Source organism: Delphinapterus leucas, chromosome 6 (genome assembly GCF_059928025.1).
Source record: "Delphinapterus leucas isolate spDelLeu-1000000601 "Yukka" chromosome 6, BTC_Dleu_Yukka2, whole genome shotgun sequence".
Taxonomy (NCBI): domain Eukaryota; kingdom Metazoa; phylum Chordata; class Mammalia; order Artiodactyla; family Monodontidae; genus Delphinapterus; species Delphinapterus leucas.
This window is the reverse complement of record NC_143134.1, coordinates 77,811,479-77,838,104: the sequence shown is the minus strand read 5'-3', so window position 1 is coordinate 77,838,104 and position 26,626 is coordinate 77,811,479. Positions and strand designations below refer to the sequence as shown.

Below are 26,626 nucleotides of genomic sequence, written 5' to 3'. Positions count from 1 at the left end.
GTATTTATATTTTAAAAGTGTTAGCTAGAGGAGAAGTTGATGCTTTCGATTTCCTAGATTCACACAGTTCTGTGTTGCAGAATTTATTAAATGTGATACTAAGTAATTCCTTATTTTTTAGGACTGTTTAAGAATATGCAAACTTTATTACATCTGGGAGTGAATAGATGAGGTTTTTCTAGCGATTACAGGATACAGTTATTCAGCCAGATTTTTAGTTCATCCTAGCAGATTGATAAATGTATCCATCTCTCTTCCTCAGCAAATCTCTACTAAAATACTAGTAAAGGAGTATAACATTTATTAAACCATAAGCAGAGAGGAGACATGAGCAGCGGAAATATTTCAACATCTTCCCGGAAGAAAAAACAAGTATAAGAACCTGGAGGCAACTTGGAAAGAGAGAGGAGCATGTGGTTGTTAACAGGGAATTGGCTGAAAGTCTGTATACAGATAATTAAACCTTGGCAGGACTCTTTACCCTGCTGAAATCAGCCAACCACCCCTAACCTGCTCCTTGGAGAAGAGATTTACCCTTTGTAGAAATTGGATAGTATTTAGAGGGTACAAGCCCAAAAGGACAAGGTGAGGCATAGGCTGAAAAGAAGAGGTTTAAGCGGACATCTGGCTGACCTCTGGGACCCTTGGTCATCTTCCCCAAAATGCCACATGTACTGTTTCCACCAGTCCTGGCAGGACTGAAGGACTTCTTCCTAGAGAAGATGAATGGCTCTAGAAGGAAGATGTCCTCACGACTTTTGGGACCCACAATTTAAAGGGCTGTTTACTACCTTCACTGTTCATCATATAATGAAGTTTACCAGTCAACAAATGCTACCCCACCCAGATCTTCCAATCAGCATCTTGGAGCATCACACTTAAATATGAATGTACATTTAAGGTTCAACGGACACTGGAGGAGGGCTTCCCTGGTGGCGCAGTGGTTGAGAGTCTGCCTGCTGATGCAGGGGACACGGGTTCGTGCCCTGGTCCGGGAAGATCCCACATGCCGTGGAGCGGCTGGGCCCGTGAGCCATGGCCACTGAGCCTGCGCGTCCAGAGCCTGTGCTCCGCAACGGGAGAGGCCACAACAGTGAGAGGCCCACGTATCGCAAAAAAAAAAAAAAAGAGCTCTCCAAAAGTAAAAATGTTAAAAATGAAATATGGGAGTCAACAGAAGGTTAAATTAGAAGAGAATTTCTCAGAGAAGAAATATAAAAGTCAAGGATGAAAAGATAAAAAAAAATGCTCAATCTAAGAGATCTAACAATTTAGAATAAAAGTTCTAAAAAAAAAAATTTTTTTTTAAGGAAATGGAGGGGGTGAAATTGAGAAATAATACTAGTCTCTCCAAACTGAAAATCCTCATAGAATGTTCAGTTCAGTGCATGAAAAACAGAAGCCAAATAAGGCATATAATTGTGAGATATTAAGTCTACAAGTAAAGTGAAGATTCTGAAAGGTTCCAGAGAAAGAAAACCAGTCATAGACAAATGGCAGGAAACACAATGGCACTGGTGTTATCACCAGTGATGCTGAAAACAGAACAATGGCTTTAAAATTCTGGAGGAAAGTTTTTTTTAATTTTTAAAAAATTTATTTTATTGAAGTATAGTTGATTTAAGGAGGGAAGTTATTTTAAAGTAGAATTTTATACCCTGGTAAATTATCAGTCAAGTGTGAAAATAGAATAGATATATATGATTAGATACACAAAATCTTGAATGTTTTTCTCCTTTAAGAGCTTAGAAAGCTCCTAGAAGATGTGTTTTTTAAAAATGTGAGAGTAATGCAAAGAAAAAGAACTTCTTAGGTCCAGAAAATGGGAATTAAACACAGAGGAGAACCAAAGGGAATGCCCAGATTATAGCAGTGCCAGAGACAATCCCGACCAGAGTGAAACAAAGGAACAGAAGGCAGTGGGAAGAGTTTGAGAAAGAAATCAGAACTGATATTGCCTGACTTGTCTCAGCACTTGGAAAAGTACTGATTGACCTGAGCAGGGTCTGTCTTAAGCAGAAGCTTTTCCTTCTTCTTTTTTAAAATTTTAAGACATTTTTTAAGAGCAGTTTTAGGTTCACAGCAAAATTGAGAGGAAGGTACAGAGATTTCCCATATGCCCCCAGCCCCCACACATAGCAGAAGCTTTTTAAAGTGCAGAGGAAAAACTGCACTGGAGTTCTTGCTTCTTACATATTATGACCTGTGTGACCTTGAGAAAGTTGCTTTACATTCTCAACATCAGTTTCCTGATTTGTGAAATAAGAGGACTCTTGACTAGAATGGGGCTGGATTAGAAACGTAAACGTCTGCAGGAGGAAAATAATTTGGACTTAAAGTAATAGGGAAGAACATGCCGTATCCTAGCAGCCTCTATTCAGCTTCAGCCAACTGTTAAAAAAACAACAACAAAAAAGAGAGACCAGTGATGTCAGTTAGTGATGAAGGACAAGAGAATTAGGAAAACTGGATTTTAATGTCAGTCTTTTCAAACTTTAAGACACTTTGCACATGAAAAAAAATATTTCTGGCTGCAGGTAAAGGATGTTTATATAGCCTGTCACCTATAGAAAAGGATGCGCTAGCTTGCTACCATAATCACACACCCAAGAGAAAAGTTAACACCATGACAGAGGCATCAAATTCAGTCTTCAGCAACCAGAAAAGTGCCTGGATCTTCGTGTGTGCCTAGTAAATATTGTTGAATGAACACATGAGGAGTCAGACTTATTAAAGCAACAAGAGGCATAAAATGATCTAAAATAAGCATTGTTACGTGCATAGGATAGGACATTGTATCCTTGACAGAGGAACAGGCTACTGTAACAGTGAGAGTGAATTTAATAACTTGCCAATTTGGGCCACTGGCATTCTCTGAGAATGTAGCGCAAAAGTATACACAGAAGTTTCACTATTTTTCTAAGAAGAGTTGCTGAAAGAAAGAACAGATTGGAGGGAAGAATATACTAAGAGCAAGGGAAATGGGCTGGGGGGGTGGCAGAGAAAATAAATGAGCGTGCATGCACAAGAAAGAGAAAGAAGGAAATTCATTTCCCAGAACAGAAGTAATACTATATTAAAGAAAATGGACTGAAAAAAACAAAAACATATCTATAAGTGAAATTTCAGAACCTCAAGAATGAAGAAAATCCTGAAGGCCAGCAAATTAGCTAGAAGGGAATGACAATCAGATTGACATCAGCACACTGGATGCTGGTGGGAAAATCATTTTAAAGAGAATTCTCTCTGTAGCTGAAGTGCATCATTCAAGAGTCAGAAGAAAGTAACACCATTTTTGGTAGTTCAAGGATTTGGATTGTTTGTCACCCACCTTATTGGAAAAGATTATCATCGTCTAAGAAAATACATCCAAAACAAAGACAGAGGATCCAAATTTAAAACATTTTAGACATCCACTAGAGGGCAGACAGCAGAAGCAAGAAGAACTACAATCCTGCAGCCTGTGGAACAAAAACCACATCCACAGAAAGATAGACAGGATGAAAAGGCAGAGGGCTATGTACCAGATGAAGGAACAAGATAAAACCCCAGAAAAACAACTAAATGACGTGGAGATAGGCAACCTTCCAGAAAAAGAATTCAGAATAATGATAGTGAAGATGATCCAGGACCTCGGAAAAAGAATGGAGGCAAAGATCGAGAAGATGCAAGAAATGTTTAACAAAGACCTAGAAGAATTAAAGAACAAACAAACAGAGATTAACAATACAATAACTGAAATGAAAACTACAGTAGAAGGAATCAATAGCAGAATAACTGAGGCAGAAGAACGGATAAGTGACCTGGAAGACAGAATGGTGGAATTCACTGCTGCAGAAGAGAATAAAGAAAAAAGAATGAAAAGAAATGAAGACAGCCTAAGACACCTCCGGGAAAACATTAAACGCAACACCATTCATATTATAGCGGTCCCAGAAGGAGAAGACAGAGAGAAAGGACCCGAGAAAATATCTGAAGAGATTATAGTCGAAAACTTCCCTAACATGGGAAAGAAAATAGCCACCCAAGTCCAGGACGTGCAGAGAGTCCCACACAGGATAAACCCAAGGAGAAACACGCTGAGACACATAGTAATCAAATTGGCAAAAATTAAAGACAAAGAAAAATTATTGAAAGCAGCAAGGGAAAAATGACAAATAACATACAAGGGAACTCCCATAAGGTTAACAGCTGATTTCTCACCACAAACTCTACAAGCCAGAAGGGAGTGGCATGATAAAGTGATGAAAGGGAAGAACCTACAACCAAGATTACTCTACGCAGCAAGGATCTCATTCAGATTCAATGGAGAAATCAAAAGCTTTACAGACAAGCAAAAGCTAAGAGAATTCAGCACCATCAAACCACCTCTACAACAAATGCTAAAGGAACTTCTCTAAGTGGGAAACACAAGAGAAAAAAATGACCTACAAAAACAAACCCAAAACAATTAAGAAAATGCTCATAGGAACATATATCGATAATTACCTTAAACGTGAATGGATTAAATGCTCCAACTAAAAGACACAGGCTTGCTGAATGGATACAAAAACAAGATCCATATATATGCTGTCTAAAAGAGACCCACTTTAGACCTAGACACACATACAGACTGAAAGTGAGGGGATGGAAAAAGATATTCCATGCAAATGGAAATCAAAGCTGGAGTAGCAATACTCATATCAGATAAAATAGACTTTAAAATAAAAGCGTTACAAGAGACAAGAAAGGACACTACATAATGATCAAGGGATCAATCCAAGAAGATATAACAATTATAAATATTTATGTACCCAACATAGGAGCACCTCAATATATAAGGCAACTGCTAACAGCTATAAAAGGCAATCGACAGTAAAACAATAATAGTGGGGGACTTTAACACCTCACTTACCCCAATGCACAGATCATCCAAAATGAAAATAAATAAGGAAACAGAAGCTTTAAATGACACAAATAGATTTAATTGATATTTATAGGACATTCCATCCAAAAACAGCAGATTACACTTTCTTCTCAAATGAGCATGGAACATTCTCCAGGATAGGTCACATCTTGGGTCACAAATCAAGCCTCAGTAAATTTAAGAAAATTGAAATCATATCAAGCATCTTTTCTGACCACAACGCTATGAGATTAGAAATGAATTACGAGGAAAAAACCATAAAAAACACAAACATATGGAGGCTAATCAATACGTTACTAAATAACAAAGAGATCACTGAAGAAATCAAAGAGGAAATCAAAAAATACCTAGAGACACATGACAATGAAAACACGACGATCCAAAACCTATGCGATGCAGCAAAAGCAGTTCTAAGAGGGAAGATTATAGCTATACAAGCCTACCTCAAGAAACAAGAAAAATTTCAAATAAACAATGTAAACTTACACCTGAAGGAACTAGAGAAAGGAGAATCAGCAAAACCCAAAGTTAGCAGAAGGAAAGAAATCATAAAGATCAGAGCAGAAATAAATGAAATAGAAACAAAGAAAACAACAGCAAAGATCAATAAAACTAAAAGCTCGTTCTTTGAGAAGATAAACAAAATTGATAAACCATTAGCCAGACACATCAAGAAAAAGAGGGAGAGGATTCAAATCAATAAAATTAGAAATGAAAAAGAAGTAACAACTGACACTGCAGAAATACAAAGCATCCTAAGAGACTACTACAAGCAACTCTATGCTAATAAAATGGACAACCTGGAAGAAATGGACAAATTCTTAGAAAGGTATAACCTTCCAAGACTGAACCAGGAAGAAATAGAAAATATGAACAGACCATTCAAAAGTAATGAAATTGAAACTGTGATTAAAAATCTTCCAACAAACAAAAGCCCAGGACCAGATGACTTCACAGACGAATTCTATCAAACATTTAGAGAAGAGCTAAGACCTATCCTTCTCAAACTCTTGCAAAATATAGCAGAGGGAGGAACACTCCCAAACTCATTATACGAGGCCACCATCACCCTGATACTGAAACCATACAAGGATGCCACAAAGAAAGAAAACTACAGGCCAATATCACTGATGAACATAGGTGCAAAAATCCTCAACAAAATACTAGCAAACAGAATCAAACAGCACATTAAAAGGATCATACACCATGATCAAGTGAGGTTTATTCCAGGAATGCAAGGATTCTTCAATATGTACAAATCAGTCAATGTGATACACAATATTAACAAATTGAAGGAGAAAAACCATATGGTCATCTCAATAGATGCAGAGAAAGCTTTCGAAAAACTTCAATACCCATTTATGATAAAAATCCTCCAGAAAGTAGGCATAGAGGGAACTTTCCTCAACATAATAAAGACCATATATGACAAATCCACAGCCAACATCGTCCTCAATGGTGAAAAACTGAAAGCATTTCCACTAAGGTCAGGAACAAGACAAGGTTTCCCACTCTCACCACTTTTATTCAACATAGTTTTGGAAGTTTTAGACACGGCAATCAGAGAAGAAAAGGAAATAAAAGGAATCCAAATCAGAAAAGAAGAAGTAAAGCTGTCACTATTTGCAGATGACATGATACTATACATAGAGAATCCTAAAGATGCTACCAGAAAACTACTAGAGCTAATCAATGAATCTGGTAAAGTAGCAGGATACAATATTAATGCACAGAAATCTCTGGCATTCCCATACACCAATGATGAAAAATCTCAGAGTGAAATTAAGAAAACACTCCCATTTACCATTGCAACAAAAAGAATAAAATATCTAGGAATAAACCTACCTAAGGAGACAAAAGACCTGTATGCAGAAAATTATAAGACACTGATGAAAGAAATTAAAGATGATACAAATAGATGGAGAGATATACTATGTTCTTGGATTGGAAGAATCAACATTGTGAAAATGACTCTACTACCCAAAGCAACCTACAGGTTCAATGCAATCCCTATCAAACTACCACTGGCATTTTTCACAGAACTAGAACAAAAAATTTCACAATTTGTATGGAAACACAAAAGACCCCGAATAGCCAAAGCAATCTTGAGAACGAAAAATGGAGCTGGAGGAAGCAGGCTCCCTGACTTCAGACTATACTACAAAGCTACAGTAATCAAGACAGTATGGTACTGGCACAAAAACAGAAATATAGATCAATGGAACAGGATAGAAAGCCCAGAGATAAACCCACGCACATATGGTCACCTTATCTTTGATAAAGGAGGCAGGAATGTACAGTGGAGAAAGGACAGCCTCTTCAGTAAGTGGTGCTGGGAAAACTGGACAGGTACATATAAAAGTATGAGATTAGAATACTCCCTAACATCATACACAGAAAAAAGCTCAAAATGGATTAAAGACCTAAATGTAAGGCCAGAAACTATCAGACTCTTAGAGGAAAACATAGGCAGAACACTCTATGACATAAACCACAGCAAGATCCTTTTTGACCCACCTTCTAGAGAAATGGAAATAAAAGCAAAAATAAACAAATGGGACCTAATGAAACTTCAAAGCTTTTGCACAGCAAAGGAAACCATAAACAAGACCAAAAGACAACCCTCAGAATGGGAGAAAATATTTGCAAATGAAGCAACTGACAAAAGATTAATCTCCAAAATTTATAAGCAGCTCATGCAGCTCAATAACAAAAAAACAAACAACCCAATCCAAAAATGGGCAGAAGACCTAAATAGACATTTCTCCAAAGAAGATATACAGACTTCCAACAAACACATGAAAGAATGCTCAACATCATTAATCATTAGAGAAATGCAAATCAAAACTACAATGAGATATCATCTTACACTGGTCAGAATGGCCATCATCAAAAAATCTACAAACAATAAATGCTGGAGAGGGTGTGGAGAAAAGGGAACACCCTTCAGTGCTGGTGGGAATGTGAATTGATACAGCCACTATGGAGAACAGTATGGAGGTTCCTTAAAAAACTAAAAATAGAACTACCATATGACCCAGCAATCCCACTACTGGGCATATACCCTGAGAAAACCATAATTCACATAGAGTCATGTACCAAAATGTTTACTGCAGCCCTATTTACAATAGCCAGGAGATGGAAACAACCTAAGTGTCCATCATCGGATGAACGGATAAAGAAGATGTGGCCCATATATAGAATGGAATATTACTCAGCCATAAAAAGAAGCGAAATTGACTTATTTGTAGTGAGGTGGATGGACCTAGAGTCTGTCATACAGAGTGAAGTAAATCAGAAAGAGAAAAACAAATATCTTATGCTAACACATATATATGGAACCTAAGACAAAAAAAAATGTCATGAAGAACCTAGGGGTAAGACAGGAATAAAGACACAGACCTACTAGAGAATGGACTTGAGGATATGGGGAGGGGGAAGGGTGAGCTGTGACAAAGCGAGAGAGAGGCATGGACATATATACACTACCAAACGTAAGGTAGATAGCTAGTGGGAAGCAGCCGCATAGCACAGGGATATCAGCTCGGTGCTTTGTGACCGCCTGGAGGGGTGGGAGGGAGGGAGACGCAAGAGGGAAGAGATACGGGAACATAGGTATATGTATAACTGATTCACTTTGTTATAAAGCAGAAACTAATACACCATTTTAAAGCAATTATACTCCAATAAAGATGTAAAAAAAAAAAAAAGGAACCTGCTGTATAAAATTAAATTAACTTAAAAAAACATTTTAAATTAAATGTATGTAGATGGCAAAGAAAAAAAAACAGGAACTAAAATCTCACACGATGTAACACAGGACATGGTGGGGGGGCTGCATCTTTAAGGGAAGACTATTTAAGTTTTTTGTCTTATTATGTGGGAGACTATAGAGGAAAACGATACAAGACTTGTTTAACACTTTTAACAACCTAATCTAACAGATATTTTAAAAAGTCATATTGACAGAGAAAACAGAGTCTTTTTAAAAATGTGTAGAATAATCATAAAAATTGACCTTTTATTGGGTCATAAAATAACAGTGAACTAATTCCCAAGGAAAATAACCACACACGTTACATTTACTAAGCAAAATAAAATGAAACTCAAAATTAAAACAGAAGTATAATCTGACATTTTCTAAATTCTCAACACTTTAAACACCTTTCTAAAATGGGCTTGAAGAATAGATGAAAAAGGAAAATTTCAGCTAATTAGCAACAATGACAACGGAAGTACTACCCATTCACCAACAGCAAGTTCTTCCTCTGAGTCAGGGGGGAAAACGCTTTTCATACAGAAAAGCTTCTAGATGAGAAACTGCAGTTTCAAATTGGACTGGAACAAACTAGAAAGACTAGAAAGTTCAAGAATCGGCCCAAATTACATTTAAGGGACAGGACAGGGAGAGCCCATAGAGGAAGGGAAAAATAGGAAAGAAGAGAGGGAAAGAGGGAGAGAAGAAAGAACCCCCAAAGCTACTCCTGTTGGTTCCCACTGCGTTCAGCCACATGTGTGTGACTTATGTAGTTAAAAAAGTAAGGAAAGAATTTGGCTGAAAAATCTTACTAGGTAAGCCGTCTAAAATGCAGCTACTTTTCTTCTTCGCATGTTATATGTTTGGGTTTCTGGGCATCTGTTCCACCCTAGTTTCTCATAAGCTTTTGAGAGGGCTTTTCCATTAATGATGACTTTCCAATTTATAAAGAAATCTGTCAGGAATAACCTCAAAATATTGGCTGTGCTTCCCAACCTTTCCCCTGCTTTCAATTCTTGATAAGAATTGTCAATTCTTGAGACCAAGCCTTTTGAGCTCAAAATAGATTGCCAACTACTACTGAGCTTCAACGCCAGTATCAACAGGCCCCTTAACAGGTTATACAACTTCCATGAGCTAAAATAGGGGAAAAGAGTGGCCTGACTCCTTGTCTTTTCACCTGTACTTTAATGACTTGACACCTCTTTGGAATTAGTTGAATTTATCTGCTGAATTTGACAACCCCATTGAGTAAGCATATTCATTCTGTTATCTAGGAAAATATTTGCAATCAGTTTGTCTTGGCATATTTACCAAGAATCTCACTCTCCAGTCCCTTGACTATAATCTATATAATATACAGATTCCTGAACTTTCGAGTCTTTGGTTCATTCCAGTCCAAAGTCCAATTTGAAACTTCAATCTGTCACCCAGTTTGCAATGTTTAAAGGGAGATATTCCAGGACTGACTTACTGGGATTTTTTTCTTAACAATCTTAGGAGATGTTTGCTAATATATACTTTAAATTACTTTCAGATTAAATTATCACTGTCAAAATCTGTGGTGCAAAACTCTGGGGTCTGGATTGCCCATTTCTTGAAGAATAGATCCAGGACTGTTTTCTGAGGCAGAAAATAAAAAACAAAACAAAAAATGTCTTGGTTCATGGGTACTGCCTTAGCACCCCCTTTGCATTGCCACAGGCAGTCTTCAGCCTTAGGGACAGGTTCTAGTTAACAAATCTCAACTTTCTTAAACAAATGTCAGTTATACTCTCAGCTCATCCAACTCTTAAAGTCTATGGGCCTGCTCATAATCAGAAACAGAGGATGTGTACACCGAAAGTACTTGTAGAGAATAATACCTATTTCACCTATTTTGTACTCACTGACATGAAATACTTTGATTTCCCTCTCTGGGTCAGTTAAAGCCAAATGTGTGACAAATCCTAACAAGTGCATGGAACCCCATGGTACACATTTACCTCTTGGCTTTATTCTATTTTTCCTCCTCCCTTTTTTTCCTTTGCTGTGATTTCATGACTCATTTTCTTCTCTTATATACAATGCAATTTTAAGATATCTCTAATGCTTTTCAGAACAATGCAAGGTATAAATAAATTTTGAGAATAAAAAGATTTGATGTGGTTAACACAATTCATTAACACAATGCACCAGCAACTTCCAACACAGCCTTAGTCCTTCTCAGTTTTTCTGGTGTCACGTGGATCCGTGCTAAATATGTAAAGTCCACAATTACACTGAATTTATAACTAAGCAAGGCAAGTATATAAATGATAGCACTTGCTTTTACTCTTTAAGGCTTGGATGATGCAAGATCTGGGAAACTGGCAGCGTGGCTAGGTCACTGTATAAGGCTTATAATATTATCACCCTCACACCATTAAGAGAAAAACCATCAATGGGTCCAATAAAAATGCAGGAATGTTCAGACTAAGTATGCTAGATGACAAGAGTTAGTGGTCAGATAGGATATTGGCAGCTTTAATTCTCAGCTGCAGAAGTTATTTCTGGCTGCTGAGTGGACTGGGCATAGGGTTGGAGTAGAATAAAGGGAACTGATTTTCCTGATAGAGTGGAAGGAAGGACATTTCAGGGCCTTTAGTTGGCACACACCACAGCCACTGTCCTCTGACTGAGCTAGCTCCGTAGTTCCCTCTACTGGGTTAATGCTCATCACATTCCCACACGCCCTGCAACAGGGGACCATCCTATTTTCCTTCCTTTCGAAGCTACCAAAATAACGTGATACCCTTCTCACTGTAACTTGAAAGTTTAATTTTAGATTTCCTTGGGTATTCTGTAAAGCAAATACATACGTCAGGCACTATTTTAAGAGCGTAACAAATATTAACTTGCTTAATTATCATAACAGTCCTAAGAAGTAGGTACTATCATTATCTCTGTTTTTTTTTACAAATGGGGAAAATGAGTCACAGAACTTTCCAAAGGTTACACAGCTATTCCATATGGTACCTAGAACGGCACTGTGGATTGGCAAGAGTAAAGGAACACACATATGCATTAAACCCAAATTTAGTAAAGTAAAACGAGAAGTAAGTGAGAGTAATGAGAACCCAGGGGATTTGAGGATTTAGATTCAAGCTGTCTCTTTGCTAGTGGCTAGCTGTGTAGGTGAAGTGGTCACAAACTCACTGAGCTGTGAAAGAACTGAAGAAGTCTGTACAGTCTAGTATAGCCTTAACTGCCTATTCTTAATAACTTAAATCTGCCCCCAAGAAATGGATGTTTCTACAGATGACTGAACACAATGCACCAATACTCATAAGCAGGATACTTACAACAACTCTGGTATATACTTCTTCAGCAAAGTCGATGCTCTGGAATTTGTGTTCTGTAGGAAATGTGTACTTGGTCAGCCACTCCAAAAGTGGGAGGTCTACGTTACTCCCGGCAAAAGAGTACTGAGGGGCATGGATGTGTGTATCAACCAGCCCAGGCATGAAGAACTCACTGGAAATTAAGATAGGGAGAAAAGAATTTAATAACATCTTTAGTCATTTTCCATATCTTTAAATCACATTTTCTCTATACAATGATTTAATTGTTTACTCCACCCAGGTTTAGAGCCAATGCAATCAGATGAATGTAAATTATTCTATTATTTAGAGATCAGAAAATAAAAATGAAACTCTACTAGGAGAGATAACAGTCCTAAATTGGAATGTCTTGGTGTAAAGTTTACCAGAGATCATGAAAGGAGGGAAAAGCACAGCACTGAGCAGAAGCAAAGCAGTCGTTGCACAAGAAATGTCTGAAGCTACAGTTTAATCGTATGACTTTGTTCTCACAATTGGGGGTTGTAGGACAGAGGGCAAAGATGAGAGAGGAGGTCAAAGCTTCTAGAGCCACGATGAGGAATTACACACAAGTCACTACGGATGACTGATGATGAGAAACAGAATGGCCACAATTTTAGTCCCAATGGACATCTTGACCTTGGCTGACTGCAAGAAATCTAGTCCTGTCCCATGTGATGGAGGGGCTGAGTTCTGAAACAAGCAACAAGAGCAAACTGAGGCTGGTTAGGGAAGGGCAATCTGAGAAGACGAGAGTGTCAGTGGGTGAGTGGTATAAACAGTTAAGTGAAGAGACAGATGCAATGCTATGACAACCATTCTCCAGATGTTTCTGATCACTCCACTGTTCCACCCATCAATTTTCCTATTTCTGTTAACTCTTATAACAGCAAGTCCTAGAACGATGTTTTCTAGAGTTTTCAGTGGCACTGCCCACAGAACTGAGGCAGCCCAATGCTAATAGATACTTAAAGCTTTTCTAAAGAAATCATCTGGTTCACTGGTGTCTATTAAGTGTCTAATTGCATCCAAGCAGATATTTGTTAAAATACAGTATGCACCACCACCACCACCACCACCACCGCAAGGAAATATTAGTTACATTTTTATATACATAAGGAACTGGAACTCAGAATTGGACATAATAAAGAATCCCATATAGTATCAATTCAAATGTATACCACTTAAATGGAAGACAAATAAAGCCACGGGTATCTATAAATGCTTTATTTTAAAAAAATGAGAACTAGGGGGCTTCCCTGGTGGCGCAGTGGTTGAGAGTCCACCTGCCAGTGCAGGGGACGCGGGTTCGTGCTCCGGTCCGGGAAGATCCCACATGCCGCGGAGCGGCTGGGCCCATGAGCCATGGACGCTGAGCCTGCACGTCCGGAGCCTGTGCTCCGCAACGGCAGGGGCCACAGCAGTGAGAGGCCCGTGTACCGCAAAAAAAACAAAAAAAAAATTAAAAAAAGAAAAATGAGAATTAGGAATGGTGGTGATGATGCTAATGATGATGGTGACAGCAGGCAATGTTTACTGAAGTCGGACATGTACTGGGCACTGGGCATGGCATTCTACGTACATCATCTTATTTGTGGAAGGCAGTTTATTATAAGGTTTGAGTATACACATTCTTGACCGATACTGCCTGATTTTGAATTTATGCCCCACCATAAACCAGCAGTGGGATATTCTTTAACTGCTCTGTGACTCAGTTTCCCCTTACATAAAACGGAGATAGTAGTTTCACCGTAGGGCTGTTTTGAAGATTGAGTTAATGTTTGAAAAAACAGTGCCTAGATAATGGAAAGCACCAAAAAAATTAGTTGTGATGATGATGTAACGCTCACAACAAACTTAAGAAGTAGTATTGTAATCCCCATCTTCACAAGAGTAAACTCAAGCTCAGGAAATTTAAATAGCTTGAAAAAAGTAATCATTCAGCTTCAGCTCTAGAGCCCAGGCAGTAGCCTCAGTATTCTTGGTCACTACCCTCTGAATTTTTCATTCACTCTGGAAATGAAAAGCAGTGACAACCTACAAGTACTTCAAGAAGGCTGCAGTAAGTGGGCCTACAACGTGGGGGCATGCAGAGAGGGAGAAGGAAATACAGATTCCTCTTCGGTGTCAGTCACTGACCTCTCCAGAACACTTCAGTCCTTGGGGCTTTTACTGTCCCCACCATCATAACATGGAATGGCAATGTGACTTCTTCATGTAGTTGAATTGTTCAATCAAATGATATTTCCCAAGTATCTACTATGTTTAAGAAACTCTGCTACACCTTGAGTCCAAAGAAAAATAAGACACCTTCTTGTCCTCAAAGAGATTATAATCTAGTTGAGGACATCAGGGGTGAGAGAGGACATGTGTGTGTGTGTGTGTGTGTGTGTGTGTGTGTGTGTAAGAGAGAGAGACAAACACAGAGAGACAGAAGGAGCAATTTCACTCCTAGTAATTTACCCAAGTGAAATAAAACATATGTTTACAAAAAGGATCATATAAGACTTTATGGGGGATTTATTCATACTAGCCTCAAATTTACAATAGCCAGGACATGGAAACAACCTAAATGTCCAATGACAGATGAATGGATAAGGAAGATGTGGTACCTATATACAATGGAATATTACTCAGCCATACAAAGGAATGAAATTGGGTCATTTGTAGAGATGTGGATGGACCTAGAGTCTGTCGTACAGAGCGAAGTAAGTCAGAAAGAGAAAAAAAAATATTGTATACTAACACATATATGTGGAATCCAGAAAAATGGTACAGATGAACCCACTTCCAGGGCAGGAATAGAGACGTAAATGTAGAGAATGGACATGTGGACATAGGGGGAAGGGGAGGGTGGGACGAATTGGGAAATTAGGATTGAGATTGGGAGATTAGGGAGGTTAGGTACACTACCGTGTGTAAAATAGATAGCTAGTGGGAACCTGCTGTAAAGCACAGGAAGCTCAGCTTGGTGCTCTGTGATGACCTAGATGGGTGGGATGGTGGGTGGGGTGGGAGGGAGGTCCAAGAGGGAGAGGACAGATGTACACATACAGCCGATTCACTTCATTGTACAGCAGAAGCTAACACAACATTGTAAAGCAATTATACTCCAATAACAAAAAGGTGGGGGGAACAATCCAAATACCACAGGAACGTAGATAAACAAACTGTGGTCTATTGATACAATGAAACACTATTTGCAATGAAAAAGACTGAACTACTAGTATACATAACAATATGAGTGAATCTCAAAAACATTATTTTGAATGGAAGGATCCAGACACAGAAGAGTACATATTTTTGTTTTGGTTTTGGTTTTTGCGGTACGCGGGCCTCTCACTGTTGTGGCCTCTCCCGTTGCGAAGCACAGGCTCCGGACGCGCAGGCTCAGCGGCCATGGCTCACGGGCCCAGCTGCTCCGCGGCACGTGGGATCTTCCCGGACCGGGGCACGAACCCGTGTCCCCTGCATCGGCAGGCGGACTCTCAACCACTGCGTCACCAGGGAAGCCCAGAAGAGTATATATTGAGTTATTACATTTATGTGATGTTCAAAAACAGGCAAAATTAATCTAAGTGATAGAAATCAAACAGTAGCTGCTGATAAGGGGCTGGACAGTGACTGGAAGCCGCACGGGGAACTTTCTAGGATGAAGGAATGTTTTATATCTTGATTGGTATGTTTGACAAATATATATTTGCCAAAATTTATCAAATTATATAAGATCTATGCACTTTACTATATAAAAAATGTTTCCTAAAAAACAACTACAAAAAAGTTTTTTTAAGAAAGTGTCTTGAATACTCAATTTAGTGAATTAACATGTATTTGTTATTCTGTAGCCAAGAGGGAGGGGATCATGAGAATATTTGCTCCTTTGTTTTTTATCTTCTTTGGCAGAACTGTGACATATTGAACCCCAGGTTTAGGAAGTTGAGTCTGGTGGTGGCAGGCACGTGTGGGGACACTCTTTCAATCTCTCAAGCATGAGAGCATTTCTGAAGAAAGGAAAAGGATAAATATGAGAGAAAGAACTTGATTTTTATTAGCTCTAGTTAGCAGAGGAAAGAGTCAGAGTAAGTTTCTGAGCGTGTGATGCTGAATACATGACATCAAGTACAGAGAATTTAAAAGGAAAGTCTATTTTGAGGGAGGGACAATGTCATACTAAGCCTACAGTCAAAGTATGACCTGCAAGTCTCCAAAAAGCAATTGAACACATGCGGTAAGAGGTCACAGAGTTAAAGATGGCATTCAGATTCGACAGTCTCCCCTGATTAGGTAACCCTAGAAGTTGGTGGTGCCGGAGATTTCTGTGGAAGAAAGAATGAAACTAAACCTTGAGCAGTAGCCTCCACTTAAAGAGTAGGATTGAGGAAGAGAAGGTCGTGCTCAATCTAGACAGAATCATCGTCAGGGAGACAGACACCTATGATAGAGAGGTGTTGAGGACAGCAATTTAGGGAAGGAGTGCAGGACAGTGACCAGTGTTGAAAACTGCAAGAGTCCAGACCCTGCGAGCTCTCATTTCCATACAATGACACCTGATTTCACATGGATGCAGTCCTTTATTATCTAACTACTTACCCAGTCCTAGTATGTTTTAGTTACTGTCCTAGGTGCTGAGGAGAGAGCCATGAACAGGAAAGACAGGTGTAGAGAAAATACTGGGCAAAAACTATTCGGTAGTGAAAGTTAGAATGGTAATGTAGGGGAAGAGTGAAAGTCACCTTTTGTTTTCCATGTAGGAGAAACCTGAGCATATTCTGAAGGTACCAGAGATGAAAGAACTAAAGGAGATAACACAGGATACAAAGTCTTCAGAGGCGACAGGGAGCAAGGATTTACTGTATCAGAAGTTTAACTTTCATCCAGAAAGCCTAGTAATCCTTTTCCCGAAACAGGAGGTATTATGAAATGCTTATTAATAGACACATTCACATAATCAAAGTTATATTCCAGGATTATTACAGATAGCAGTACATGCAGGAGTGTGTGGACTGTCAGAGCTGCACGTGAGATTAGCGCTCACTGAGCCCAGCTACTCATTCTACGGAAACAACAAAGGAAGCTTAAGGATGATTAGTGGCCCAGCCAGGCTTAGAACTCCACTCAAGATATCACTTGCAGCTAAATGGTTGCCATCAAAAGTCAAACTGCAGGCAAAGCAGGGGGTCTTGAAGGCTGAAGCAGGAGAAGGTGAGAAAGCTCTCCTTTCTCCTGCTTTTCCACTTTGCTCTTTTCACTTTACTTAATCACTATCCTAACTTCCTCAGAAAATCTCAACTTTCCCCAGATAAAAACCATCAACTTCACATCCCAAACTTGCAGTGCTGCCTAGGCTGTACCAGAACCTGAGGAGAAAGAACAATATGTGCCCCTATATACACTTGTCAGAACATCCACCTGTCTTTTAACCAAGTGGAAAATGCTAGAAAAAGCCCTACAATCAAAACACATGAACTTCTGTAGAATAGCTTAAGTTACTCAGTCTGCTTGCACACTATTGGCAACCCTCATCAACATGCAATGCTGGGGATGCGATGGTCCCAAGGGCCTGGGAATCCTGGGCTGTTTGAAAACCACTCTTTCATTGCACAAAAATGCAGGGGTGTGAAACAAACAACAACATCTTGTCCTTATTAATAATTTTGGTATTTTGTTTGGTATTTTGTGGGTTTTCTGCATTAATTTTGATTTTTAAAAATACTGCATTAAACTGCATTAAAGTATTATTTATCTTGATTAGTAAGTTTTTTGCCCTCCCCAAAATCCTTAAATTCTGTGCTCAAGGTGAATGCCTCACTTGCCTCACCCTAATCCTGGCCCTGTCAACCTCTCTCAGGTCCATGGTCATAGTCTGATCCACTCCTATCAAAGCACGGCCCAGAGTGCTCCAGCAGTAATTTTCATTTAAAAAAAAATGCACACAGCGCTGAGATACCTGTAGGTACACTGACTCTATTAAACAGACTGTCAGAGACATCATGTATTTTAATCCTGACTTGAAGAAATTCAACGGTACCTATCTTATAGGTTTGATATAAAAATCACTTTGCATTTTAAATATAATTTGTCTTCAAAGATTTTAGTCTTCCACCAAAGTTCACAATTTTTCTTGCCTTCTCACTTTTCTGTGTGTAGTGCTTACAGGTCTCCTGGCATATACATTTGTCAGATGGATTTAACTCCAAAAGCAACCTCATAAAGAGGGACAAAAGGATATGAAGACCCACAGATGTGTTCACCTCACTGCCCATCCTCCAGCCACTCCACCATCCTCCCACCCTCTCCCAACCTCCATCTCATCCACTCCCAAGCCACCTTCTAATCTTTCAGGACAAAGCAATGCAAGAAGGTGACTTATAAATGTCAGTTATTCCTCAACATATATTCTCAAGAAAATCTAGCAGAGGAAACAGATGGCAACAGCAGAGGTGCCTAAAATGACCTCCATGTCCATTGGACTCATCTGCATGCCCACTGGCCACATGCTTCTAAGCCAACAGGGAGGCAGCACAGAGAGGGAAGGAGGAGGAGACGTGAGTATAAGTGCAACAAAACTTTAGGGTCAGTCACCCCATCCCTCTGGACTGTGGCCAGCTCCTCTGCCTCAAAGCCTAAGGGGGAACCCAATTCACAGTCCTCCTGCAGTGGACAAGGTGTCTACCACAATCTAGGACAATCCTTTGCCAACAGCCCAGGAGACGAGCTCAAAGAGGGGAAATGGCTTGCTTTCCATCTAACAGCTGCAGAGCTGTAGGGTGAGGATTCGTAGCAGGTGTTCTAATTCCTAATTCAGCGTTCTCACTACATTACTCTAAAGCCACTTCCCAAGTTATAAAAGTGTTTGTAGAATGTAAACGATTTTGGCTGACTTTGGAACTTTCACTGACTTTGGAAACATACTTGGCCTGAAACCAGACAAAATCTTTGAGTTTAAAAAAAGTATTCCCATTTCTATAAGACAAATCACCCAGGCTATGGAGAGAGTAGACCAATCAACAGGAAACACATTTGGCACAAATATTAACCACTAAAGTAGCTGGAACATAAAATCGTAGCTCAAATGCACTTTTGGAGATAGGTCTTCCCTAAGCACACTGTCGGAGTTATTCCTCCCCAAACTCCCCTCCACAGCCCTAGTTTATCTCTATCATGCTCCCTCGTTACTTCCTTTATAGAAGGAAGTAACTTACATATCTGTGCACTTGTTTATTCTCCCTGTCCCCCATGGGCCGCAAACCCAGTGAGGACCAAGGCTCTGTAGATCATTTTCACCTCCAGATCCTATTCTTACACATGATAAGCTCAACAAATATTTGCTGAAGAAGTAAATGAATGATGGCAGCCTCTAGTTTTCAGAGTTTCTGTCTTTCAGCTCTATGTTCTCTATTTACCTTCTCTTTCCCACCTCATCCTTAAAAAAAAAAAAAGCCTCTCTGTCTCTCAAGACAGGTTCTTATCATCTGAGACTAGTTAACAGCATCAAGTAAAAGGGAAAAATGTTGGCTCTGACTTACTGGTGGCTCAGTTCTCTTATTTCACATGGCTTGAAGCACCATTCTTTGGCCAGCTTTTCTTGTTGGGACGCTTCTTCCAAAAACACTATCTTTAAAAAAAAGAAAGAAAAGAATCACAAATTAATGAACCATAGTCATTTGTTGTTATTAAATATCTAAATCTTAAAAGAGACTATACCATAGCTAAATTAATTTTAAAAGGTATTTGGCAGCAAATGGGATAGAGTTCAGAGGCAAAAAGACAGGGATTCGCCTTTGCTTGCCCAAAGAAGTAAACTGTATGAAGTTTCTCCTTTTCTGCCATTCTATAGGTATAAGTAAGACTTCAAAAATTCTAATTTGAAGATACACAGTATTAAAAATGGCTAATTGGTATCTATTTCTCCCCACACCCCAAATGATTAAAGGAAACAATTGTTTATAGAAAGTGTACCTCACTGCAGATGAATGAAAGATTTTTGTTAGGCTGTTATAGGAAACCCAAGTCCAGAACACAGTAGTAGTATACCATGGGACAATTTATGAACACTGAACATAACTGCATGTAATAATTGCCTGACAATGGAATCTTAGCATGAACTATGTTGATGTTCTGATGCTAGACATCTGCTATAAAGAGGTCTGCTATATTTTTCTAGTATTGTGCTTGAGAAACTAACAGAATGATCTCTCCCATGGAGCGTGTGAGTCCATGGGCAATAGGTGAGAAACCCTGGATGGGTTCCAATCCCTCTTGGTCTGGTTTCCCCATCTGCAAACTGAGGATACCATCAGTACATACTTCACAGAACTACTGTGAAGGCTAAATATGGTAATTTCATTTAAGAAATCAGCACATCCCTGGAACATTTAAATGGTAGATACATTGCATCTATTGTTGATTCTTTTTAAGTACAGTGTGATTGCTTTCTCTGTAAAAATGGATTGCAAAGCAAGAAAGGACAAAGAAAAATGAAATATATGTGCAGGACATATCCTGTTTCATTTTTAAATGCAATATTGTAAAAATAAATGTTTCATGGAACATGAAATATTGAAAGAAAACTTTTATATAAAATTTATCTAAACAATTAGAAGCAAGGCAGTATACTGCAGGAAAAATAGTTTGTGGAACAGAAAATAAAATAAAATAAATATTGACTTCTCTATTCATTGATGATATCCTTTTTTAAAAAACAGCGATTTTTATCAGAAGAGAAAACAAAAATGTAATTCCTACAAATAAGGAAAAGTAATTGGATGATTCTAAAAATATATTTGAATCAATAAATGTCAAAGCAGATATAAAATTAATTGAAATCACAAAAAGAGAATTTTATCAATGTATCTTAGAGCTGATTTACCATTTACCATTACTGAAAGGAAGGGAGGGAGGGAGGGAGGGAGGGAGGGAGGAAGAAAGGAAATATTTTAAAGTACTGTATTCATACATTTGAAATAAATACTTTTGAGGAAGATATAAATGATCAAAATTTATTCTGGAGAGATAGGAAACCTGAATGAACCAGTAACTCTATAAGAAAATGAGGAGAGGGATAAATTGGGAGATTGGGATTGACAAATACACACTACGATATATAAAATAGATAACTAATAAGGAACTGCTGCATAGCACAGGGAACTCTACTCAATACTCTGTAATGACCTAAATGGAAAAAGAATCTAGAAAAGAGTGGATATATGTATATGTATAACTGATTCACTTTGCTGTACAGTAGAAACTAACACAACATTGTAAATCAACTATACTCCAATAAAAATTAATTAAAAATAAATAAATAAAAGCAGATATGAAAATTAAAAAAAAAAGAAACTGGGGAAGTTTTACTACCTTTTAGAAAAGCTCATGGTTCAGAACCATGCTGTCTAATAGAAATATAATGCCTGTCACAAATGCAAGCCACATTTATAATTTTAACTTCTGTAATAGCCACACTAAAAGGATAAAAAGGAATAGTAAAATTAATTTTAATAACATCTTTTATTTAACAACATAGGTGGCCATGACAAAAAATTATCATGTCAACATAAAATCAATGTAAAAGTTATTAATTTTACTTTTTCTTAGTCTTTAAAATCCAGGGTATATTTTGCATTTAAAGTACATTTCAATCTGGCTGATAAATTTTCATTAGAAATACTTCATCTATATATTTAGACTTTACATAATCTACAAAACATAAACTCACATAACCAGTTTGTCCCCAAAACACTGAAACACTGAGATGAGTATCAATTTTTAAATGAGAAATTAAATTTAAAATAAAAATAATAAATTTGAAATTTCAGTTCCTCAGTCATATTAGCCGCATTTCAGGTGTTTATTATGCCATATTAGATAGCACACATTCAGAGAGTTTTTTAGCAAAGTTCTTTCTAGCTTACAAAGAACAGATAATGTCTGTGCTAAGAGCTCCAGAGCGTGGAAAACAATGGATACCTCTCTGTTTCTAAAAACTACCATAATCCTCATACCAAAACCTGACAAAATACACAACATACATAAACACAGATATACAGGGAATGAAAATTATAATATAAGCCAATGCCTTTTGTAATGTAATTATTAAATAAATAATAAATACAGGCACAAAAATAATCCCAATGATATACTGGCAATAAAAAGCAAAAATATGTTAAAATAATAATTCAGCATGTCTGCAGCATGTAAACCTCAATTATTTCAACCAAGCAGGACACATCTTCAATGAACTTAAAGCTGATGTTGAGTAGTTGGGCAAAGGCCCAACCACTGGACTAAATCCACCTGCCCTCTTTTCTGTTTTCTTCAGTCAACATGAAAACTAGAATTCACCTGCTCCTCAAATACACAGCAGGGATCTTGATCTGTAACATTCTCTTCAAAAAGCTCTGTGCTAGGGCTTCCCTGGTGGCGCAGTGGTTGGGAGTCCGCCTGCCGATGCAGGGGACACGGGTTCGTGCCCCGGTCCGGGAAGATCCCACATGCCGCGGAGCGGCTGGGCCCGTGAGCCATGGCCGCTGAGCTTGCGCGTCCGGAGCCTGTGCTCCGCAAGGGGAGAGGCTGCAACGGTGAGAGGCCCGCGTACTGGAAAAAAAAAAAAAAAAAAATGCTGTGTGCTACTTTCTTGTTCCTGACCTGCTCCTACCACTCTCCACTTCACTGTGACTTCTTGTTACTGCCCATCCATCAACAGCAAATTTCCCTGTGTCTTCAATATCTGCTCTGAGTTTCTCCCTGCTGATAACTGGGGCTCTTCCCTGAGGACATGGCCTCCCCTACACTTCTCAAATGACAGGTATTCATACATCAGGGTCAGGCAATGAGTTTCTATACCCACCATAGTCATTTCTAAACCATTTTTCCTGCAGCTTCTTGTAAACATGCAAAGCTCCCTTAAGACCCACTCCTTTCAGCTTTCAAGGCATGCTTCCTCTTTCTTTGTTGTTCTGCTTTACCAACCTTCTCTCATTGTTCAAATCTGTTGACGCCTGCCCCACACTCTATCTCTCCACTGCAAGCCCTGCCTTCACTCCTTATCCTATCGACAGTGACAACCTTTTGAGATCATAGCACCTATTTCCACGAACTCATCTTCATGTGATCTGTTTATGAACAAACGAAGTTTATGAACTTTACGTCATGGCCATACCTTCGGCATGTTCACGACCTATAACTGCTCTACCTCTAAAACTACGGAATCACACAACTGACCACCATTTCCTCTTTTTCCTGTTTGCCACTTCAGCTATTCTGAACAATCATCCACCTTAAAGAGCCCTCCCTTTACTTTCTCCTCTCTACTTTCCCCCAGTCCATCTTTCACCACTTTCCTTGTCCAGCCTGGATCCCACCAGCTATTTTTTCATATTTCTTAAATTTTTAGTTAACACACATGTGCTGAATTTTCAGCCCTGACGAAACCCAGCCCTGCTTCTCTGGGCTGCACCTGAGGAGCCAGGCAGCACTGGGGCAAGCACACCACACAGTAGACAGAATATCCATAGTCATCAAGTTCAAAGGTGCTCCAGCCAATGTCTGTGCCTGGCCCCCTAAGACATTTCTCCAGCCCTGTCTTTACTGTCAATAAAACTGACAGGAGGCCTAATTGCTTATCCACTAACAGATCATTAGAAGTATTTTTTGGTAATAAATTTATATACAATTTTTTTTTTTTTTTTTTTTTTGCAGTATGCAGGCCTCTCACTGTTGTGGCCTCTCCCGTTGCGGAGCACAGGCTCCAGACACGCAGGCTCAGCGGCCATGGCTCACGGGCCCAGCCGCTCCAAGGCATGTGGGATCCTCCCGGACCGGGACACGAACACGCGTCCCCTGCATCGGCAGGCGGACTCCCAACCACTGTGCCACCAGGGAAGCCCTATACACAATTTTTTTAATCAAATAACTCAAAAGGAGTTCAAAGGATTGAGGAAAATTGCTATAACAAAACTCTGCCCATTCCCATCTACTTGATTAATGTGAAAATGTTTCTCAGCACTTACATCTATAAAAACGAAAAATAAGAAAAAACTTGGTACTGCTTCTATTTAATTCTACCAACAAGTAACACTCATCCATAGATACATTACCTAGTTGGAAAAAAAAAACAGCTTTTTAATTTTATTAATACATTTAACAAATTACTTTTCAAAATGGGTAATACACATTTAAAAGTTTCCTTGTGGTCCCAGGAAATTTTAAATATTTAAATTTATGCACACAAATTTCACTGCAATGGTTGACCAGTAAAAGGCTTTGAAGTGTAAAACTATACTGTATTAGCACAAACTCTGTAAGAAAAGGAGAATAGAACTGGTAATTCTATAAGAAAAAGGGACTGTATACCATTTCAGATCATTAATAAGGAGCTAGTTCATGATTTTTTGAAAAATAGATTAAGGTAGATATCAAACCACTATATTTTGATTCCATCAGACATCTTTTAAAAAGTAATAGCATAGCTTAATTTTAACATGTATATATTTACAATTTGCCAGAAATTATAAGCTTTAAACATTTTAAAGTTTAATAAAAACTATACATATCAACTTTTAAAAATGCAAAAGCGAATAGAATTTTTCAAAATTCTTTTAGGGGGCACATTAGTAAAAAAAACGTGAAGAGTATTTCTCTAGTCAATTCATGTTCCATCCCTCCACCATGATGATTTCAAGTCTACCCTCTCTTCAAATCTCTCATCCCGCTTACCCCAAAAATATACATCAAACATTTGCAATAGCTAAAAATTGCAAATAATTTCAAAGTCAGTCAAATAAGGGATTGGTTAAATATGATGAAACTGCAGCAATTAAAATTATCAGTGAAGACATATTTACTGAATTATCCTCGATATAATCTTAAATTTTTTTAAACAATGCAAAAAAATATTTAAGGTACTAGATAACATATGGTATCCAATTTTTTATAAGAATATGGGGTATGTGTGTGTGTGTGTGTGTGTGTGTGTGTGTTGGGTTGGTGTGTCTAAATGTTCACAGTGGTTATTTTCTCTTTACAGTAGAATTTGGAAGTAATTTTTGCTTTCATCTTTATATCTTTGCAGATTCAAAATTGTTAATAGTAAATGTTTTATTCTATCTAAAACAAAAAAGTCAATTCCATTTAAAATATACATGAAAATGTAAAGTAAAACAAAATAGAAATACATAAAAATAATCTCTACTCATAGAGCCTATGGTTGGGGAGTTAAGACACGGAGAGATAGATAATGAATCAGATGGGAGAGGGCATGATGACAGAGTGCCACTGGCCCCACCAGTTCAGATGGAGAGATAGTGGGCCTGGTCAGTGAAGGTTTCAAAGAAAAGACAGAACTCAGACAATGATGGGTAGGATTTGGGACTTATAAGTATCCAGAATTAGAGGGAAAGGGATAGAAGGGGTAAATAATGATAGGTGCAGAGGCATAGAGGCAAAAAAACTACAAGTTGTGTTATAGACAGGTGTGTACTTTAACAGTGGAGTTGGAGAGAACCTTAAGTCACAAATTAAGTACTTAATAGATAATTTTTTCTTGTTCTCATTCATGTATTCACTCAACAATTACTGCTTGAGTGACTCCTGTGTGCAAAGCACTATTCCAGGGGCTAGGAACAATAAATTGATAGAGGCATATAAGGCACATTGAATATATTAGTGAGTGCTATGATGAAAAATAAAGCAAAGTAAATGGATAAGATGTGGGATGTGATAGTCTCTCTGAGAGATGATGTTTGAGCACAGATTTGCATGAAGGGAATAAACCACTTGCATATTCTTGGAAGAGCATTCCAGGCAGAGAGAACAGCCAGTACAAGGACCCTGATATGTATATTTAAATTAAACTTAAATTAGATGCTTGGCATGTTTTGAAATACCAGGACGACCAGTGGGGATACAGTATAAAGACCAGAAGAAAGAGTAGTAAAAATCAGATGGAGGAGGTAGCAAGGGGCTTTGTAGGTCACAGCCTTGAGATTTATTTTTAGGAAACCTCTAAAAATACTATGGAAAATGAACGTGGAAAATTACAAAATACCGTTGGTATTGCCTTTATGGGACAATGGCTCTCTCATCCTGATATTACCTGGGCTTATGTAGCCATTCATTCACTTACTCAGTTATCCATCACCAAGAGAGCCTATTATGGCATGGCTTTCCTCTTCACAGACCACAGTCTAGGTGGGCTGTCAATCACATACATAAGTCATTAAAACCCAAGTTTCATAAAATCATAGATGGTGTCAACTGGCAGGAACCTTCTCATCCAACACCCTTGTTTTCCAGATGAGGAAACTGAATCCCTTCTATTAAGCAAACAACTCCAAGTGCTCTCTTACTTAAAACAGAGACTATTTAGGATGAGCAATAATGAGAATGTCAGATATACTAAAGCCAAAAGCAGATGAGTAATGACTGTCAGCTAATGAAAAAAATCTCCACAAGATACAGGCTTCAAACACCAGATGGCAAATGTGGGCAAAAGGCTTGTTGCTATGGAACAGAATAAACTGCTCTTTGGGCCATTGTGAAATAGCTTGGCCATCTAACAAAATAAGGTAATATATACTGCAACACAAAATCCACTCAGGCACAGTAATGGGAGATAAAATCAGA

General features: G+C 38.4%; 1 protein-coding gene across 2 annotated transcripts in view; it reads right to left on the bottom strand.

Annotated features, from left to right (window-relative positions):
* The window catches only part of GDA (guanine deaminase), a 131,454-nt gene that overhangs the window by 59,908 nt on the left and 44,920 nt on the right, over nt 1–26,626 (bottom strand). For both annotated transcript variants that reach the window (XM_089913308.1, XM_089913309.1), the window contains 2 exons: nt 19,531–19,619; nt 11,987–12,158 (listed from right to left, as the gene is read on the bottom strand). In XM_089913308.1, coding sequence (XP_089769434.1) covers nt 11,987–12,158; nt 19,531–19,619 — 261 coding nt within the window. The remainder of the gene's footprint in view (nt 1–11,986; nt 12,159–19,530; nt 19,620–26,626) is intronic.